Source organism: Mesoplodon mirus (genome assembly GCF_964341445.2).
Source record: "Mesoplodon mirus genome assembly, chromosome: 1".
Lineage (NCBI taxonomy): Eukaryota > Metazoa > Chordata > Mammalia > Artiodactyla > Ziphiidae > Mesoplodon > Mesoplodon mirus.
Window position 1 is genome coordinate 218,279,333 of NC_138976.1, and position 22,106 is coordinate 218,301,438.

The 22,106-nt window shown below is 46.5% G+C and overlaps 1 protein-coding gene across 1 annotated transcript in view; it reads right to left on the reverse strand.

Moving 5' to 3' along the window:
• Window positions 1-22,106, reverse strand: part of LOXL2 (lysyl oxidase like 2) — a 103,750-nt gene that overhangs the window by 68,279 nt on the left and 13,365 nt on the right. The window contains exon 2 of the mRNA XM_082622073.1: window positions 5,930-6,341. Within this exon, the coding sequence (XP_082478199.1) occupies window positions 5,930-6,284 (355 nt within the window). The 5' untranslated portion in view covers window positions 6,285-6,341. The remainder of the gene's footprint in view (window positions 1-5,929; window positions 6,342-22,106) is intronic.

The following is a 22,106-nucleotide window of genomic DNA, read 5'->3' on the forward strand; positions in this document are numbered from 1 at the left end:
ATTTTCCTACCATTATTTTATTGTCTTGAGGCCTGTCTCGTGCTTCTATTGCATGGTTTTATTGCTAAGCAAGCTTGCTTTCTTGAGTGATCATTAACTTACAGGGGTCTCCCAAAGTTCCCTCTCTGTCCATGATCTCTTAGTGGGATTTTTAAACTATTGGATTATCTTAATCTATCCCTATCAAAATGGTGTAGCCCCTATAGAACACAGTAGGGTGGTTCCTCAAAAAACTAAAAATAGGATTACCATATGACCCAGCAATTCCCACTTCTGGGTATATATCCAAAAGAATTGAAAGCAGGGTCTCAAAGAGATATCAGTACACCCATATGCATTACAGCATCATTCACAATAGCCAAAATGTAGAAGCAACCTAGGTGTCCATTGACTAATTGTGGTCTATACATACACTGGAATATTTTTCAGCCTTAAAAAGGAACGGCATTCTGACACATGCTACAACATGGATGAACCCTGAGTTCATTATGCTAAGTGAAATAGTCCCGAAAAGGCAAATACTGTATGAATCCACATATATAAAGTACTGAGAGTAGTCAAAATCATAGAGACGGAGAGTAGAATGGTGTTACCAGGGGCAGTTGGGGGGCGGTTATTTAATGGGTATAGAGTTTTATTTTTATTTTTATTTTTTTTGTGGTACGCGGGCCTCTCACTGTTGTGTCCTCTCCCATTGCGGAGCACAGGCTCCAGACGCGCAGGCTCAGCGGCCATGGCTCACGGGCCCAGCCGCTCCGCGGCATGTGGGATCCTCCCGGACCGGGGCACGAACCCGCGTCCCCTGCATCGGCAGGCAGACTCTCAACCACTGCGCCACCAGGGAAGCCCCGGGTATAGAGTTTTAGATCTGCAAGATGAAACGTGTTCTGGAGATGGGTTGCACAACAGTGTGAATGTACTTAACATTACTGAACTGTACACTGAAAAATGGTTAAGATGGCACATTTTATGTTACGTGCCTTTTACCACAATTAAAATTTTTTTGAAATGTTAAGTGCTAGAGGGTTTTCACGTAGTGAATTTTATTAGTATTACTACGCAATGAAAGGAAACAAAGTCAAAGCTCTCCTTTTTCTCAGGACTCCAGGAGGACTCTAGTACTGCGGTCCCCAACCTTTTTGGCACCAGGGACTGGTTTCGTGGAAGACAAGTTTTCTGGGACGGGTGGGGGGGGGGATGGTTCAGGCGGTAATGCAAGTGATGGAGAGCGATGGGGAGCGGTAGATAAGCTTCACTCGCTCACCTGCCGCTCACCTCCTGCTGTGTGGCCCGGTCCCTAAGAGGCCACGGACCAGTACCAGTGCATGGCCTGGGGGTTGGGGACCCCTGCTCTATAGCATAATGGAGTCAGAAAACCTGGGTTCAAATTCTCTCTGACTCAGGCCTGGGCACCACGTGACTGGGTCAACTACTTCACCAAGCCCATTCTCAAGTGAAAATAATGATACCAACAAATAGGTCACCATGGAGATTCAATGAGATAACATATGTGCCTAGTATGTGTTCACCCTCCCTTTCTCCTTCCTCCTTCCAGTAAGTCAGAAAAACAATGAATTCTGTTGTTTCCATGATGCAAGGAAAAAGCAGATAAAAACACTCCCATTGTAAAGATGAGAAAACCAAGGAGAATCTGAGGTTCTTCAAGGTCAGAGGGGACCCGGGGCCAGTCTCCTGACTTCGAGGCCCCGCTGAGACATGTCTGCTGCGACAGATGGCTGCTCAGGCCTCAAAGGAGAGCCCCTCAGACGTACTGAGGGGAACAAAGGGCTTATTGAAAACATCTGGGCTGCGGTTTTCCAACCAGTTTCTCAGTTTGGCCTCGTTTCCAAGACATCAAGCTCCACTGAAACATATGCTCCCTAATCGATTGCTGTTTCAACAACAAACCAATGTTTGTCTTGCTAAGTACTAGCAACGGAAAAGACCCTCCACATTTGAAGCGGGGCCTCTTCTTTGGAACATTCTGTAGCAAAGCTGCTGAATGGACAGAGATGGTGAAAAGAAACAGAGCCCTCGTTCCATCTGCAGTGAGAGAAACCACCCTGGCTAAGGAGAGGGGAAACGGGACAGCACACAGCTAACAGCAGCAGGAAGAGCTGCAAAACAGATGCCCCAGGGCCTGCTTTACTTTTTGATAAGGAAGATTTGAAATTAGCACCCTGGAGCGCTAATGGGAGCTATTATCCCAAAGAGCTGCTTTCTTAAGAAGCTTCAATTCACCGCCAATAATTCTACCCTCTAGGCATTCCTACCAGTTACTTTCTTAGATAGTGGAAATGTAGATTTCTACTTAGCCCCAGATGCAGGCATGATAAACTAATTTGGCCTGATTTCATGACATTTTTTTTTCCTGTATGCTTAATGCCTAACAACTAGGCGGTTCTGATTCCAAAGCAACCAGTTCTTGTTCTGCTACTGGAATGCGGGGTGATTCTGAGCACAGTTCAGTACGTGCCATCTCAGAGCTGCTAGGAAAGTGGCACTAGGGACACAGATGGGGCTCAAACTTTGGATGTGAAATGCCAATCCGAAGCAAAACTTCATTTTACTGTTTCCACTCATTTAGTCTAAGAAATCCTTCTCCTGATGAAAGGAGAAGAGATGTACAAACAAGTTAACAGACCATTTGGAGGATAAACATCAGAAATAAAATTCTATTAGAAGGCCAGTATTCCCCAGGGCTGTTGGGGCAATGGAAATCATTCAATTTAGGAGCTTCAGGACCCCACTGTGGTCCTCTGCTGGCTTTGTCACTCTGACCTGAAGAACGAGGGGGTGAGGGGGAATCACATCTAACCTCAGATCTGAGGACAGGCAAAGGAGAGCAACCATCTGAGGTTCGGGTGCCTGTGAGGCCATCCAGAAGGTGAGAAATGGGGCAGCTGTCCCCTCTAGAACCTTCTAAAAGGGGCCATGATTTCTCTGAGCTTGGAGATGTTTTGGGAGAAAAGATCTATTGAAAGGCTAGGCTGGAAAACCTAGAAGGTCCATGGATGTTCTCCCTAGCTTCATTACTACAGTCTGAACTTCAGAGGAGTTGATGACGGTGGCACTCCTGGGCGGGTGGCCTCTCACAGGTTCACCTACAGTGTTTCCAGTTCATCCACAGAGCCGACTAAACCCCATCGGAGCACACCCCAGGGCACTGGTCATTATGCCAACTGTTTTTAATATTCTTCAAAGTCAATCTGAATCAGCGTTGGTGGTATCGTGGTGAGCATAGCTGCCTTCCAAATCAAACTGAATCAGTTGATTAACATTTACTGAGTGCCCCCCTTGTACCCAGTGTTAAAAATCCGAAACGGATGCTGATGAGATTCAAATACATTTTACATTTAAAGGGTCTCTCATGATAAACCAAGTACCGCTTTACATAGACAGCATAATCCTTAAAGTCCTAGAGACATGACAGTTACAATTTTTAGCATCAGTTTCTCCCTTCCTCTCTTTGGTACTTATTCTTTCCTAAGTCTCGATGGTCTCAATAGCCCCAGAGAGGACCCTTCCAATACTCTAAGTTACTGTACCTCCTCCCTGCAATGACTCTCCTCCACCCTACATCAGCTAGCATCCCATGGTCATAGCTTAGGCCTTGACGTTACAAACAATTGCACTCCCTCCCCAATCTCCATTTCAACACTTCTGCTGTGCATCTGCACCTACAACTCCATCTTTCCAGCACACTCGTTCTAGTACTGCAATCTCAACCCACAATCCATCGATCCTAGCAGCTCTCCCCAGTCCTTCAGTGGCTCCACGGAATACCTTCCTACTTACCCAGTGTGGACTTCACGGACCGCGATTTTAATCGTTCCCTTGAACATTCCCTCTACTCCTGTGAACTTTTCTCCCTTCATCATCCTTGGATGGCAAAGTTTGAGTCAGGCTAACTCACCTCTCCAGTCCCCCCATGGCTGCTCCTGAGCAGGTGAACATGGGATGGGGAAAAACCATATCCATCTTACCTGATGACAGGTAAATTTTGTTTGGGTAGAAAGAAAATAAAGATGTCACTAGAAAAACCCCAAAGTCATTGGGATATACTTGTTATAAAATAATTAGGCTTAGAGAGCCTGGAATAGAAAACATAAATCTGATGCTACCCCCAGAACACTCAGCTAGCAGAATAAAGGAAGATGTGAAAGGATGGAGAAGTGTCCAGAGTTTTTGTAACAAAGACAGCAAATGGGTTTTAAAACAGCATATGCTAACTCATCTGTGCTGCTTTTACTCATGTCATAGTAAGGAACCCAGAGCCAGCTTCAGGGAACATTTTACTTTAACTGCTGTGTCTTGATCCGGTTATTCCAAAAAGACGTATTCAATTACACAGAGGTGAGACATGTATGAGATGCTATTTCCTTCTCCTATAATTTCTAGAATAACCGAAAGCAAGGGTTGGAAGGGACCATAACAATAATGTATTTCAGTGACTCCCAAACTTGGCTACATGTACAACCACTTGGGAGGCTTCCAAAAGTTACAGAGTCCTAGATTCCAGCGCAGACCTTAATTCTGAACATCATGGCATAGCACCCCAGGGGATTCTATGCCGTTGGTGGGGCACTAATCTGTTTATCCAGGATGAGAGTTTGGGCACCTCTGATTGATTCCAGCAGCCAGGCCCACGCTGACACCTGTGCAGCCGCTTGGCCAGGTGGAGGAGCTGCTTTTGCTTTACTAACCCAAGGAGGGGCACTCCAGCTGGAGATTTTATCTATGTATCTATCTATTTATTTATTTATTTATGGCTGTGTTGGGTCTTTGTTGCTGCGCACAGGCTTTCTCTAGTTGTGGTGAGCAGGGGCTACTCTTCATTGTGGTGCGTGGGCTTCTCATTGCGGTGGTTTCTCTTGTTGCGGAGCATGGGCTCTAGGCACCGGGGCTTCAGCAGTTGTGGCATGCGTGCTTCAGTTGTTGTGGCTCGCGGGGTCTAGAGCGCAGGCTCAGTAGCCGTGGCGCACGAGCTCAGTTGCTCTGCAGCATATGGGATCTTCCCAGACCAAGGATCGAACCCATGTCCCCTGCATTGGCAGGCAGATTCTTAACCACTGCATCACCAGGGAAGTCCAGATTTTATTTTTAAATAATGTCCTTGACCCTTATCTACTTTCTTATTTAAGACCACAGACTATGACAGTTTCAAGAGTTCTTAGAGAGCCTAACTTCCAGATTAGGAAACTGAGGTCAAGGAGGATAAATGTCTTCCCACAAAGCATATAGATAGTTAGGTCGACACAGGACTAAGCCCAAGGTTCTGGGCTCCAACACCTGCCCTCCCTCAAAATTATCCCCCCCCCAATTTTTTTTCAGTGTATTGACTTAAAAAGGGAGGAAAGAAGAAGCCAATCAAAGTGAAAAACCCAAAGCAACTCGGTTCCTGTGCTGGCCAAGCCCAGAATAGCATGTTGGTATTAAAAGTGTGAACTCTACCGGGACAGGAGGGTGGAAGAGTCAGGGGACACTAGCCTATGGGCAGTCTTTGTGACAAAGAGCAAAAGGCACTCCTTCCAGGGGGCGGAAGAAAGGCACCGTCTCCCCCTGGCTGACGCAGCCCCAGGCAGGGCACAGGGCTCAAGAGGTAACCACAAACTGACTTCAGCCGCTCCCTAGGGTCACTAACCAGCCTGGTTTCCCAGGACCAGGAGTTTCCCAGGCTGCCAGGCTTTGTGTGCTAAAACCAGGAAAGTCCTGGGCAACGCAGGACCGGTGGTCACTGTCCCCCTCCCCGGCACGCCTCCGCTCCCACCTTCCAGCACAGACACGGAGGCTGCCCAGATGGCGTATTATCAGGAATTGCTACTTGACAGTAACTGCAGCTCCGTTTGCCAGGCTATCCCCCTAGAAGCCTGTGCCCGGGCTCTCCAGGTGACCCCAGTGCTCGGTTCCCAAGCGCAGAGCGGTTTACCTTCCCCTTTGCCGTAGGAAGAGCTGGCGGTCCAGGACTTGGCCTCCACGTAGCCCAGCTCCCGGCAGACGACGTGGGCAGCGTGGATGGAGAAGTCGTCGTCACACACGGTGCCCCACCGGCCGTCGTAGTACACCTCCACCCGGCCCTCACTGTGTTTCCTCTTCTGGCCCGCCAGGCGCAGCTGGATCTTGACCACGTCGGAGGGCACCTGAGGCCGGTGGTACTCCGGGGCGGGCTGCTGGAAGTACTCGGGGTAGTTGGGCCAGCTCTCGTACTGCGCCAGGCTCAGGGCGGGCAGGAGGGCGAACACAGACAGACAGCCGCAAAGGCAGGAGCCTCCGGGTCTCTCCATCCCTGTCCTCGGGCAGGAAGACCTGATGGAGGGGGACACTTGGTGCTCAGGAGTTTCCTGGAAGAGAGGAAAGGTTCGGCTTACAGACATCTGGAAAACGGCCAGTGATTTCGTACTCTTTTGCTTAGGATTGAAAGCTCATTCTGGATTCCAACCTCTTCTCTTCTCCCATCTTATGCTTCAGCTAGACAGGACTGGGAAGTCCTACTTCTTTGCCCACCACCTTCCCAGATCTTTGAAATGCTTTTTTCCAGGATGACTCCTGGCAGGAAACAGAGCACACTTAGACTTCATTTGAGTAGAGGTTTTTTGTTTGTTTGTTTTGTTCTGTTAAATATTTATTTAGCTGTGCTGGGTCTTAGTTGTAGCACATGGGACCTTTGGCCGCGGTATGTGGGGTCTTTAGTTGCGGCATGTGGGATCTAGTTCCCTGACCAGGGATTGAACCCGGGACTCCTGCACTGGGAGCAGGGAGTCTTAGCCACTGGACCACCAGGGAAACCCCCATTTGAGTAGAGTTTTTTAAAAAAGACTATGTACATTAATGGATAAAGAAGATGTACATATATACAATGGAGTATTACTGAGCCATAAAAAATAACGGAATAATGTCATTTGCAGCAACATGGATGGACCTAGAGATTGCCCTCCGGTGGGCTACTGAAACAGCCCCCAGGGACTTCCTTCCAAGGCGGGCTTATTATCTAGATCTTCTCCTCACCCCTTCCAGACACCTTCATATTCCTAAAGAGGTTACAAACTGCTTAAGGGCAGGACTTGTTTCTCATCCTTCTTTGGCTCCTCCAGAGTAAGCATGATAGGTTGGAAGACATGTTTATGGAATGAAAAGGTGATTTGGTTCCAGGTACCGAGTGGCTGGAGAAACGCAGATGTGACAGTGTATGTTGAAGAGGGCTCGGGTACTCCCAGGTAAGGTGGACTTCCTCCCCCTGGACGTTAGTTGACCTGGATGGAAACGGCATCTTCTGGGTGCTGAGAATAACACTACGAGGCTTTGAGTCTCCATCTTTACTTGCTCACGGGCTGCACACATACCTGAACCTTCCTATAGCTCTGCTTTCAGGCTCCAGGCCTCCAGACACCCCGACATGCTGCCCACCCACACCCCAGATCTCATTATGTTTTATACTCTGGACCTCAAGACAGCTGAGACCACTGAACGACGAGGTCAGAGGTAAAGCCCCTTAAACAGCTCTTACGCAGGACCTGTCCTTAGCTGAACTGTGGAGTAGCCCCAGAGAGCAGTCCTGAGGCACTGCTCTAGCACTTGGGGAAGCCAAGGATGCCCAGGCGACAATTCCATCCCTTTACATAGTTTACGTCCCTGAGGGCTGCTGGGGGCTGAGTCCAGCCTGCTCTGTGCACAGAAGGGAGGCATAAAGCTCTTTGTACCAAACAGGAGAGGGGCTGAGTGGCCCATCATCAGGCCAGGGAGAGCAGAACAGCACAGTGAGGGGGAGGGGGAATCACAGACTCTGGAGCCAGCCAGTCTGGGTTCGCATTCTCATTCTGATACTGACTAGCTGTGTGACCTTGGGCAAAATACTTAACTTCTCTCTGCTGTTTGATGTTTCGTATCTATAAAATGGGTATGATAATTATGTCTAGCTCACAGAAGTGTTATGAGGATTAAATGAATGGTACATAATAAGCCCTATAGGAGCATTTGCTAAATAAAAATTTTTAATTTTTATATTTTCAAGATTGTGGTCACCGTACCCAGGTGGAGCCTACCTCTAAGAATTCCAGGATGAGGTCCTAGGGCGGGAAATAAAAACTTAGTTCATGTACCTTGATCCTTCCATAATTCAGAGAGCTAGGAAGACTGTCTTAAAGGACTGCAGGTGTATTTCATGGAAGAGGAAGTAGACTTGGAAGATGGGCCCCCCAAAGGAGACCAGGACCAGCAGGTGAAAGCTACAGCACTGCATCATACACTCTCTATTAACCAGGTGCAGAGTGTTAGGCCAATTGTATGACTCAGTTCATGGCACATCACCAACAAGGAAGGACCAGATAAGGGCCCAGAACACCTGGGAGGGGTGATCTAACTTGGAGAGAGGCAGTTCCACACCTGTCGAGATGGCCAGGCAGTGTCTGGTCCCATCCTGGGTTTTGGGGTAGAGATGCCACAGCTTTGGGGGGCAGTCAGGACCGAGGACTTCGGAAGGCCCTCTGGTTCACTGGAGATCCAGCCATCCTCATCCTGTGACTCACAAACAAGGCCAGAAAGTTGTGGGGTTCCTGCAACGGCCCTCTTCAGACCACAGCCTGGCAGGCTAGTACGTGGCTCTGAAGGGACCCCTCATTGCCTCCTCTGCCCTGGCCACGTTTCATTCCTGTCCCAGCACATTGGTGTCCACGAGCTCATCTATGCCTCACTAGAACCTTGAGACATGGGTGGAGTAGCCAGGGATGAGGATTCTTACTCTACGAGGGAGAAAACCAAGAAGCAGAGAGAGAGGACTTTTCTGCTAGACTTCACCGGAGTTGCACTGTTCATGCAGGCAAAGCCAGAAGTAGTCAACCCCAAGCTACCAAAACATCAATGATCCACTATCACATATTAAAAATGTCCAAATTCCACCTGGGACACAGATGCCTTTATAAGGTGGAACATACCTACATTCCTGGCTTCAGTTCCCACACTTCTCTCCTTGCCCTCACTCCAGCCCTTCACGTGTCACCCATCCAATCGTATCAGCCTAGAGTGGCTTAAGTTTTCCCACCTCAATCAATGTGCTCCATCCCCATGCCTCCCCTTCCCTCCGAAAAGCGTATGTCACAATCCTTCCGGTTCTTCAAGGAAAGCTTCCCAGATGCTCCTAATCAGAATCAATGTCTTCTCTGATTCTCTTTAACATAGCATCCTGCTTGTGCTTTACACCAGTGTCATATCAGGCTTTAATGGACACTCAGTCCCAGGGGCAGAAGCCGTCTCTTGTCATTTCCACACAGTATCATGTGTTTTTGGCTACAGCAGACTAGCTTGTAACAGATAAACCTTCCCACCAAGGACAACTGGAAAAGGTAGGTAAAACACTAAAAGCATGTATTTGAAGACACTGGAGAGCTATAGAGGCAGCAAGGACTCAAGAATCCAGAGAGATGGGAAGTACAGCGAGGTGAGCCTGACACTTGTGTCTGCTTTTCCCCTTAAGCCATTTGCCAGTTCCAAGGCAGTTGCCAACAGGCTGGGAAGCTAAGCAAAACTTCAAGCATCCTCCCAGGACTAAGGACACAAAAATTGGAGTTCAGAGCCTGCCAAGGAGGAAGGGCCCTGTTAAATAGCCCCAGGCTTTCAGATAGGGGTCCCTGAAGGGCTAAACTCTAGAAGTTAGGACAGAGTTACTTTCTACGTGTTAGAAAGATCTAACATCCGTATAATTGGAATTCCAAAAGAGGAGAGAGAGAACGTCTGGAAGAAATATTTGAAAAGATAATGGCCAAGAATTATACGAAACTGATGAAAGATATCAAGCCAAAGAAGTACAAAAAAAAACATACCAGGGCACATCAAAATCAGACCATGGAAAAATCCAAGACAAAGAGGAAAGCTTACAAGCAGCCAGAGTATAAAAGGAGCATTACCTTCAAAGGAGCAGCAATAAGGCTAACAGTTGGCCTCTCAACAAAAAACAAGGAAACAAAGAAGATAATCACATGACAGTTTCTAAGGGTTGAAAAAAATAAGTCAGCCTAGAATTCTGTACCCCCTGGAGAGAATAAAGGTTTTCACAAAAGTGGAGACAGGACTTCCCTGGTGGTGCAGTGGTTAAGAATCTGCCTGCCAATGCAGGGGACAGAGGTTCGAGCCCTGGTCCGGAAAGATCCCACATGCCGCGGAGCAACTAAGCCTGTGTACCACGACTACTGAGCCTGCACTCTAGAGCCCGTGGACCACAACTACTGAGCCCACGTGCCACAACTACTGAAGCCCACACTCCTAGAGCCCATGCTCTGCAACAAGAGAAGCCACCGCAGTGAGAAGCCCACACACCGCAACGAAGAGTAGCCCCTGCTTGCCACAACTAAGGAAAGCTCACGTGCAGCAACGAAGACCCAACGCAGCCAAAAATAAATAAATAAATACATAAATTTATTAAAAAAAAAAAGTCGAGAGACTTTGTCATCAGAGTTCTCCAAGATGAAAATACTAAAGGGAGTTCTTCAGACCACAGGACAAATCATCCTAGATGTGGAATGAAGGAAATGGAAGGGGGAGCTATGCAGGTAAATCTGAATGAATATCAACTGTGTAAAATAATAATGTCTTATGGGGTTTAAAATATATGTGTCATTAAAATACCATGGTGAAAACAGCACAAAAGGTAGAAGGGGATTAAATGGAAGTGTTCCAAGGTCTTTGCACTATCTGGGAAGTGATGAAAGTAGTCTTCCCTATCAGACTTCAGCAAATCTTAATAGTCTTAGCTAGATGCAAACTGTAGTCTTTATGTAATCAGCATAAGAAGAGAAAAAAAGTAGAATGAACATGGCAATAAAGGGGAGAAATGATGGAATTATTTTTTTAAAAAACCCCGATTAATCCAAAATTAGAGCAATAAAGCAGAGAAAAAGTAACATAGAAGAGTTGTCACAAATAGAAAAAATAGTAAGATGGTGGATTTAAAACCAAATATATCAGTAATTTCATTAGATGATACTGCAATGAAAAGACAAAGATTGTCATAATGGATTTAACAAAACAATATTTTCTATTTCCTATGGAAAACCAAGAGGTTTAAAGTAAAAGGATGGAAAAAGATTTACCACACACACATTCATCCAAAAAAAGTTGGTACAAAGTAAGATAAAGTCAACTTTAAGACAAAAGGTGTTACTGAAGACAAAAACTTATGATGATGAAAGAGTCAGTCCATCAGAAATATATTAACTATCTCTTCTCAGTTTGTATACGCAGACTCCACATGTATGAAATAAATATTGACGGAACTAATAGGAAAAAAATGACAAATCTGTAATTAGCGTGGGAGATACTACACACCGTTCATCAGGGGAAGCAGACAAAAAAATCCTTGTACTAAAGAAGTGAACAATATGATAAACTAATGCGACCTAATTGACAACTTTCTATCAACTGGACTCAGAAGACAGACTTGCTTCAAGTCCACATGCAAGATTTACCCAAATGGACCCTAAGCTGGGTCACAAAGCAAGTCTCACCACATCTAATGAAATCGCAAACAATGTGTTCCCTGACTACAGTAGAATTAAGCTCTACACCAATCATAAAAGAATAACCAGAAAATCCCCCAATATTTGGAAATGATGTAAAAGGAAAATAAGTCTATTTCTATTAATTTCCATTGAGGTCACAGTATCAAATTGATTTACTCATCAATAAACATTCATTGAGCTCCTGCTACACATTAGGCCTCATGTGGGTAAAGCAGACATGCTCTTGCCATGGTTCTAATAGGAATTGACAGGGCATTCATCTTCTAGCTGTGGTTTGCCTGCAGGAAATCAGTGAATATTCATGGATTGAATCACCTGAGCCAGGTGGCCTGACTCTGAACTCAGGAAAGTTTTTCCTCTTGTAGCCAGTGTCTATATCCTCATCTGGCAGAAATTTAAGACAGAAAGTCCAGGACTTGCTAAAGGTCCCACAGAGTGACAGAGCTACAACCAATATGAAGCTAACATGATAAAGTGCCTCCTCTATGCAGGCACTGTGTATGAATCATGCCTTTTTTTTTTTTTTTTTTGCGGTACACAGGCCTCTCACCGCTGCGGCCTCTCCCGCTGCGGAGCACAGGCTCTGGACGTGCAGGCTCAGCGGCCATGGCTCACGGGCCCAGCCGCTCCGCAGCATGTGGGATCCTCCCGGACCGGGGCACGAACCCGTGTCCCCTGCATTGGCAAGTGGACTCTCAACCACTGCGCCACCAGGGAAACCCTCATGCCTTTTTTTTTTTTTTTTTTTTTGCGGTATGCGGGCCTCTCACTGTTGAGTGACCTCTCCCGTTGCGGAGCACAGGCTCCGGACGCACAGGCTCAGCGGCCATGGCTCACGGGCCCAGCCACTCCGTGGCATCTGGGATCTTCCCGGACCGGGGCACGAACCCATGTCCCCTGCATCGGCAGGCGGACTCTCAACCACTGTGCCACCAGGGAAGCCCCCTCACGCCTTTTTATTTTCTGTATTTCTGCTGTTTTGATATGTGGGGTCTATGCTGACTCTGGAGAAAGACTACTCAGAAACTACACTACCCACCTCTGGTTAATTCTTAGAGATGATAAAGGACTCACCCACAAGTGTAGTTTGCATGTGCAAACCAATCAGTCCAGAGCTATACCTTCCCAACTATTTCCATTCTCAAGATCTCACACTCTGGGCCACTAACCCCCTGCCCTAATCACTCTAAGACCAAGTACCAGATAAGTAGAGATGGTCCCTATGCCCCAGAGAGAGGTGAAATTATTCAACTAACCAATCCTTAACCTGATTAGCCTGCTTCCTGTGACAGTCATAGTAGATGCTCTTGCCCACATTTTCCCCTCACTCCTGCCTCTGACCAGCCCTGGTGCTTCTTCATGTGGCCCCACATGGAGGGATCTGTGACTATCATCTTCTTCCTCCATGACAGTCACTTCTGTGTCTGTGTCTTTCCACACCTGATTAAAACAAATCTTGGGTACATTTTAAAATGTACACATGATTTAATGTTTAAACACATGATTCTCAACATTCTGCTGTATTAATTCACTTAATGGGGCAAACCCCATTATTATCAAGGCACAGAGAGTTTCAGCAAGTTGCCTCAGGTTGCACTGTTGGGTAAGTGGCAAGGCAGGCTCTGAACGAGGGGAGCAGCCTGACCTGTGTCCTTCACCTTCACCTCTGTGCTCTAACAGCCCCAGTCCAGCATTTTCTTACCATCTCCCAAGCTCCCCCTCACACGAGAGCTACAGAGGCCTGCAGATTGTCTATTCACATCTCAAAAAGAAATGGAAAAAAGTATGTGGTTCTGTAATTTTTTAAGAAGAAATCGTAATCTCTGGATTTGCATATCTATAAACTGCTCCACCCATCTTCTTGGATGCTCCAATCTGTGGGAATGGCTAGTGTTCAACTCTTAAATCTTTCCTACAAAAGTGCTCCTGAATTTTTTGCTTCCTTTGTGGGGCTTCTCCTACTCTCTACCCTGGGGAACTGTAAAATATTAGACCCAGATGCTTCTCTTTTCTTTTTAAAAATAACTTTTATGGTTTTTTCTTTCTTCTTGAAAAAGTTATACAATCTGGTGATACAAATCTGGAGAACACAAACAAGTAAAAAGTAGAAAAGAATTTGCAAGACCCCTATTGGAGAGAATGATTGCCAATACTCTGGTGTACACCCCTTCCAGCCTTTTTTTCTGTACATATATATTTCCTCTTAAAACTTAGAATAATTTTCTACATACTCTTTTGTAAACTGCTTTTCACATTTACCAGTATATTGCAAACATCATGCCTCATTGACTTTTACAAGGTTTTTATTACATAGTATTCAATCTTATGGATGCACCATAAGATTGAATAATCTTACCAGTAAATTTTTTACTGCTGTTCACATAGTTGAAATGAATATCCTTGTAGCTAAAATTTTCCACAGTCTTGGGATACATTCCTAAAAGCAAAATTGCTGGGTCAAAGGGCTGGTAAAAAGTGAACGCTTCTGCAAAACTATATTAACTGCCTCCAGAAGGGCTGTGCTAGGGTACACGTCGGCCTGAAGTATGTAGATTTCCCCACAACCTCAAAATTCTAGCTGTGACCATGCTTTCAGACCTTTCTCCATCTGATAAGCGGGGTTGGGGGGGGGAAGGTATTCTGTTTTAACCAACATTTCCTTTGCTACTAGTGAGGTCGACCTTTCTTTCCTCCAGGCTCTATTGGCCACCTGTATTTCTTTTTTTTGGAAATTATCTCTACATGTTTTTTTTAAATCCCCTTACTATTATATGTCTTTCCCTTATTGCATTGTAACATTCATTTTTCACATTGGCATCCATCTATCCCTCAGGAGGGAAAAATTGCCAACGTCCAAAGCAGAGCTGCAGAGGATGGAGAGCAAAATGCCCTGCGGCTCCACCCACCGCCGACCCCCTGTCCCGCGGTGGGCTGCCACCCCCTGCAGACCAGAGGCCTCGCCCGCTCCTCCCAGGCGTCAGTTTGCTTTCTGCACTTGAACTCGAGTTCAGCCCTTTCTCGGCAGGAGACTCTAGCTGCTGGGGGCGAGGGTGGCCTGGAGGGGAATCCGTCCAGGGTGGTCCCCCTGCTTGTGGCCCCCGCTGCAGCGCGTCCCGTGACAAGACTGTTGGCAGCCTGATGACCCGGTTTAGAACCAAGCCCCACCGGGCGTCCCCAGTTGCGGGGACGGGGACCGGCGCCCCTCCCGGGAGCAGGCAAGTGGCCCCGGGCTGGCAGCCCCTTCGCGATCCGGCCGCCGCGCTCTGCGTCCCCGCTCCCCGCCCTTCCCAGCGCCGGTGGCCGCGGAGCCGTGGTGTCCTCAAGCTAAGGCGGCGGCCGCACGCGGCCCGGGGTGGGCGGCACACGTGAGCCCACGAAGGGCGCTTCGGGTGACCAGGGTCCCTGAGCGGGGACCGTGCGCTGACTCGGCCGCCTAGGCTTCCCGGCCCCGCTGCAGCCGCGCTGGAGCCGGCGCCTGAGGCCCCGCGGCCTCCCCTTGAAGCAGGCCAGGCCCCGTGGGAGCGGACGTCCCCTCTCTGCTCACATCGCTCAGCGGAGCCAGTGCTGTTGGTGATGGGGGTCTCGGCTGGGCCCCGGGCCTAGCACGGTGCCTGGCTCATGTTGGGCGCTTATTAAAAACCAGTTGGACAGGGCTTCCCTCGTGGCGCAGTAGTAGGGAGTCCGCCTGCCGATGCAGGGGACACTGGTTCGTGTCCCAGTCCGGTAAGATCCCACATGCCGCGGAGCGGCTGGGCCCGTGAGCCATGGCCGCTGAGCCTGCGCGTCCGGAGCCTGTGCTCCGCAACGGGAGAGGCCACAACAGTGAGAAGCCCGCGTACCGCAAAAAAAAAAAAAAAAAAAAAAAAAAAACAGTTGGACAGTTACAGGGTAGGATAGCTCAAAGTAGACCCACCCTCAGGATGGTTTTAAAATAAGCTCTACTGGGCCTCCCTGGTGGCGCAGTGGTTGAGAGTCCGCCTGCCGATGCAGGGGATACGGGTTCGTGCCCCGGTCTGGGAGGATCCCATATGCCGCGGAGCGGCTGGGCCCGTGAGCCATGGCCGCTGGGCCTGCGCATCCGGAGCCTGTGCTCCGCAACGGGAGAGGCCACAACAGTGAGAGGCCCGCATACAGCAAAAAGAAAAAAAAAAAAAAAAAAAAAAATAAAATAAGCTCTACTGCTTGATCACAGGTCAAAGGGCTATTAAAAGTGAAGTGGGGCTTCCCTGGTGGCGCAGTGGTTGAGAGTCCGCCTGCCGACGCAGGGGACGCAGGTTCGTGCCCCGGTCCGGGAAGATCCCACATGCCGCGGAACAGCTGGGCCCGTGAGCCATGGCCGCTGAGCCCGTGCGTCCGGAGCCTCTGCTGCGCAGCGGGTGAGGCGACAACAATGAGAGGCCCGCGTACCGCAAAGAGACGATGTTGGGTATCTTGGAATCAGAATATAAGGGTCTGAATCCTGACTTTACCACTTCCAAGCTCTACAGATTTGGGGGTACTTTTGGAGCCTGGATTTCCTCTTCTGATCATGGAAATAACCTTCCTTGCAGGTGTATATGTGATGATTAAATAACGTGGAAATCCCTAGCACACAGCATGGCTTCGTTCACATTAGTTTTCTTCTTTCCTTCCTGCCACTTCTGAACCCCTGAGCCTTGTCTCAGTAGGTACTCAGCAAATATTAATTGAATGAATCAATATAAATTCCTATTCAAATCGTCACACCTTATCAAAACGGCCTTTTCCTTCTGACCTAATTGCATAGGAAAGCGAGCTGAGAAATCCATTCCTTAATAATTTATTGTATTAAGAAATTTAACACATGAAGGAGTAAATTTGTGACTTTTCTATGAAGAGGGAACTTTTAAGTTTTAGCAGGGAATTCCTAGGTATGAATTTTTTTTTCAGTAAAGATCACTGTATTTGTGACTTACAATCAAGAAGAGAATCAGACAACAAACAAGAAACAAAGTGCATAAGTAAAATAATATGTTAGATAGTGATAAAAGCTTCAGAATAATGAAAAAATAGTGTAGCATAAGGGCATAAGAGAGTGCCAGGGGTAAGAAGGAGGGACGTTTTATATATATATATATATATATTTTTTTTTTTTTTTTTTTCTTTTGCGGTATGCGGGCCTCTCACTGTTGTGGCCTCTCCCACTGCAGAGCACAGGCTCCGGACGCACAGGCTCAGCAGCCATGGCTCACGGGCCCAACCGCTCCGCGGTACGTGGGATCTTCCCAGACCGGGGCACGATCCCGCGTCCCCTGCATCGGCAGGCAGACTCTCAACCACTGTGCCACCAGGGAAGCCTTTTTTTTTTTGGTGGGGGGACGTTATATTTTTAAAGTGTGGTCAGGGTAGGTGTCATTGGAGAGGCAGCACTAGATATGATTTTTTTTTTTTTTCGGTACGCGGGCCTCTCACTGCTGTGGCCTCTCCCGTTGCAGAGCACAGGCTCCGGACGTGCAGGCTCAGCGGCCATGGCTCACGGGCCCAGCCGCTCCGCGGCATGTGGGATCTTCCTGGACCGGGGCACGAACCCGCGTACCCTGCATCGGCAGGCGGACTCTCAACCACTGCGCCACGAGGGAAGCCCGGGGGTCTGGTAGTTTTATGAGGCGAGGACTGTGGTGAGCCCTTCCACATAATTCCCCCCACCTAGGACGTATAGACTTTCTTATTCTATACCTAATTTATGTATTCAATTCCCCTCCCCTCCCCCATTCTAAAAGGATGACCTCTGCTTTTATACCACAGCCTGGATACCACATGAGCTGGCAATGAAGGTGGGATTCTGCTAATGAGAAAGTTAGATTTTTTTAAAATCCTATATTTATTGATTACTCATTCTGCATCAATGACTGTGTGAAAAGTGCTTTACAGTTATGAACTCATTTAATCCTCTAGTCTAGACTAGCGTTTCCCAATAGAAACATAATTCAAACCACACATGTAATTTAAACTTTTCTGATAGTCACATTAAAAAAGTAAAATGAAATGGGAGAAACTAAGGCTAAAGATATATTTTGTTTAACCCAATATATCCCAAATGTTCTCATTTCAGTATATAATTGATTTAAAATTATTAATGAGATCTTTTGCATTTGTACTAAATCTTTGCACTCCGGGGTGTACTTTACACTGACAGCACGTCTCAGTTTGGACTAACACATTTCAAGTGCTCAGTGGCCCCATGTGGTCGTGGCTGCCATACTGGATGGTAACAGCTCCAGGAAACCCTCTGAGAGAGGTACTATCAGCATCTGTATTTCCCTGAGGGAAACCCAAGGGACAGAAAAGCTATAGCTAAAAAGTAATCAAGCTGGGGTTTGCACCCAGGCAGCCAGATACCAGAACTGCTACCTTTACTGACTAATTGTTCTTATCTCTGTCGCTGAGCAAGCACACTCTGGTATATCAAGCGTTGCCCAGGACCAATTTCCTTGAGAAAACTGCTTTGGGTCAAAGGATTTGAGTTTCATTAAGAAATGTACTAGGATCGAAAAGATTAAAAACAAAAGCAAAGAAAAGCTTGAATTTTTTTTTTTTTTTTTTTTCTTTTTGCGGTATGCGGGCCTCTCACTGTTGTGGTCTCTCCCGTTGCGGAGCACAGGCTCCGGACGCGCAGGCCCAGCGGCCATGGCTCACGGGCTCAGCCGCTCCGCGGCATATGGGATCCTCCCAGACCGGGGCACGAACCCGTATCCCCTGCATCGGCAGGCGGACTCTCAACCACCGCGCCACCAGGGAGGCCCAAAAGCTTGAATTTTAATAAAACAAAAAAGGCCCAAACAAACAAACAGAAGTGTGTTATGTCTCTTACCTTTTTTGGTGCCTATTCATAAACAAATATGGTAAATTCTCCCTCTACTCTTCTGGACATTTGATGACATTTGGATTGATGGAAGTCACATTTCCCCTCTTCATACCTGCTCTATCAGTTCGCAGTCAGAGATTTTGATTTCACTAAAGAAATCAAAAATTCTGGTGGAGACATCTAACTGATACCATAGTTGGGAGAGTTTTTAGATGATGGGGAGATCTATTTTCAGCTTTCACCTATGAACACCTCCAAGGTCATCAACAGCCCAAGAGTCTACGCCAGTGAGGTTACATCACCATCCATCACAGAAACTCTAGGAACATCCTCTACCCTGAACACAAGCCACTGGGTCAGCAGAACATTTCTGTAGCTGGTTCACACATACCAAACGAAGCCCAGGTTTCACCAACCCTCTGCAGGCATGCAAAGTTCCACAAGAGGATGACCGATCTTGCAGAGGCTTCTGTTAAAACTGCATGTTAGTGAAGTCCAGGAAGAACTGTGGCAGATGGACTTAATTCTTCACGTGGTTTAGCTGAGGAGTGGGTCATGATTACAGGGGTCAAGGCAAGATGCCCAAGGACCTCAGTATTTGACTAACAAGAATAAGAGTGCTACACCAGGGCCTCCCTGGTGGCGCAGTGGTTGAGAGTCCGCCTGCCGATGCAGGGGATACGGGTTCGTGCCCTGGTCTGGGAGGATCCCATATGCCGCGGAGCGGCTGGGCCCGTGAGCCATGGCCGCTGGGCCTGCGCATCCGGAGCCTGTGCTCCGCAACGGGAGAGGCCACAACAGTGAGAGGCCCGCATACCACAAAAAGAAAAAAAAAAAAAAAAAAAAAAGAGTGCTACACCAGTCAGAATGGCCATCATCAAAAAATCTAGAAACAATAAATGCTGGAGAGGGTGTGGAGAAAAGGGAACACTCTTGCACTGCTGGTGGGAATGTGGATTGGTACAACCACTATGGAGAACACTATGGAGGTTCCTTAATAAACTACAAATAGAATTACCATAGGACCCAGCAATCCCTCTACTGGGCATATACCCTGAGAAAACCATAATTCAAAAAGAGTCATGTACCAAAATGTTCATTGCAGCTCTATTTACAATAGCCCAGAGATGGAAACAACCTAAGTGTCCATCGACAGATGAATGGATAAAGAAGATGTGGCACATATATACAATGGAATATTACTCAGCCATAAAAAGAAACAAAATCGAGCTATTTGTAATGAGGTGGATAGACCTAGAGTCTGTCATACAGAGTGAAGTAAGTCAGAAAGAGAAAGACAAATACCGTTTGCTAACACATATATATGGAATTTAAGGGGAAAAAATGTCATGAAGAACCTAGGGGTAAAACAGGAATAAAGACACAGACCTACGTGAGAATGGACTTGAGGATATAGGGAGGGGGAAGGGTAAGCTGTGACAAAGCGAGAGAGAGGCATGGACATATATACACTACCAAGCTTAAGGTAGATAGCTAGTGGGAAGCAGCCGCATAGCACAGGGAGATCAGATCGGTGCTTTGTAACCGCCTGGAGGGGTGGGATAGGGAGGGTGGGAGGAAGGGAGACGCAGGAGGGAAGGGATATGGGAACAGATGTATATGTATAACTGATTCACTCTGTTATAAAGCAGAAACTAATACACCATTGTGAAGCAATTATACTCCAATAAACTTGTAAAAAAAAAAAAGAAAGATTTTACCTTACAGAGATAATGTCATGAGTGTGAATATATTTATGCATAAAGAAATGCATAATAGCAAAATGCTCATCAAGGCAAATGGATCAGTAAATTGTGATACATACATACAATAAGACACTGTGCTGCCTTTTAAAAATGACGAAGTAGATCTACATTTAGGTACAAGGAAATAATTCCAATATGTTTCAGAATAAGAAAGTAGGTTACAGGACCATATTCAGGTGAAATAGTCTATGCACAGAGAGAAGATATTTAGAAGATATTTAGATATTTTGATGATGTTTCAGCAATATTTAATTCTTTATCTGAACTTACTGCATTGTTTTAATTTCTGATAATAAGCAAGAATGTTTTACAAAAAATAAATTATTTCAATGAAAAAAAAAAAAGAATAAGAGTGCTAGAAGGAATCAGCTGTGACCATGGCTTATCAGAAAGTGGTAAGTTATCTCTCCCGATATTTTCTCACTGGGCTCTTGGCTAAGCAGTTGAGGACATTCTTAAATTCAATTCAATCCATTTAAGGATACAAGTTCACACAGTTGATACTAGTGTAAGCTTTGCTGACAAGAAGCCCTGTGGCACCCAGGGGGTGTCTGAGAGACATGGGGAAAGAATTCCTTCACATCCCCAGGACTTAAATCCCAGGCATTCCTGAAAACCATCTGCCAGAATCAGCTCACCTTCCCCAAGGGCCTTGAGGACCCCCTACATTCAGCGTCCCCTTCGGGCAGCTTGCACATTCATCCTCCACAAAGAATGGGCTGCACGTGCCATCACCTCCCATTGCCACTAAGCAGCGTGGCCCAGTGGTTTAGAGTCACACAGAACTAGGTTCAGATCCCTCTTCTATCACCTCTTAGCTCTGTGACCTCAGGCACACTTAGATTTTCCAAGTCTCAGTATTTCATCTACAAAATGGAAACGATACGTACTTAAAAGCAACTTTTTAAAGGAAAAAACAAGAAACACCTTCATTTCAGGACTCTTTCAAAAATCAAAGATCATGTTTCTTAAGTTCCTGAACCATAGTAGGTGGTCCCCCCCCAAATCACGTAAAATATTTGGGTTCCAACAGGTGCTGCCTGGTAGATTTGAGTCAGACTGTTCAAGTGCCGACTACAGTTCTGGTGGATGCTAAGCTGTATAATGTAAGTGGTTGCATTTAATTTTGTACTTCAGATTTCCCCAAGTGTTATTTGGGGAACTGGGAACTCCTGAGGATGAGCTTAGGCAGTTCTTCCTGGATCTAGCTCTTGCAAGAACTTACTTGAAAACTAGAGATAGACATTTGCTCCAAAGAATATACAATATTGGAGAAAAGTTTAGTTACCTAAATCAAAAAGTGTGTTCACATGTGCTGTGTAAACTATGGAGGTGCTAAATTGTGCCAAGTTCCAGGGGAGGGTGGGCTCCAGGGAGTCTGCGATGCCTGCAGATAAAACTTTTAAGCAGGGCTGATGTCAATTTTCTTGGTCTTGCTGGGAGTTGGGGCTGAGGGTGTGGTCAGAGGGAGAGAAAGAGTTCTAAGCCCGTATCTTGCTCGAGTTTCTCAGTTCATCATGAACAGGGCTCCTTCAATTGTCTGATAAACCTCATTTGTTGGAGGACATCTTTAACTCCAAAATATATGTCACCCCTGGAACTTTCCAGTATATTCTAGAAACACTGATTTTTATATTTTATTGAAATATAGTTGACTTACAATGTTGTGTTAATTTCTGCTGTATAGCAAAGTGACTCAGTTATACACACATACACATTCTTTTTTATATTATTTGCCATATATCCCAAGATATTAAATATAGTTCCCTGTGCTATACTGTAGGACCTTGTTGTTTATCCACTCTATATGTAATAGTTTGCATCTATTAACCCCAAACCCCCACTCCATCCTTCCCCCATCCCCTCTCCCCCTTGGTGACCATAAGTCTGTAGAAAACTGATTTCTATGATTCCAGGCATGGCATTGTACTGATAATGGATGAATATTTGAAAATACTTTACTTAATTTTGACCCAACAGGGCTCCAAAAGGAAAAGGAGAAAATCTATA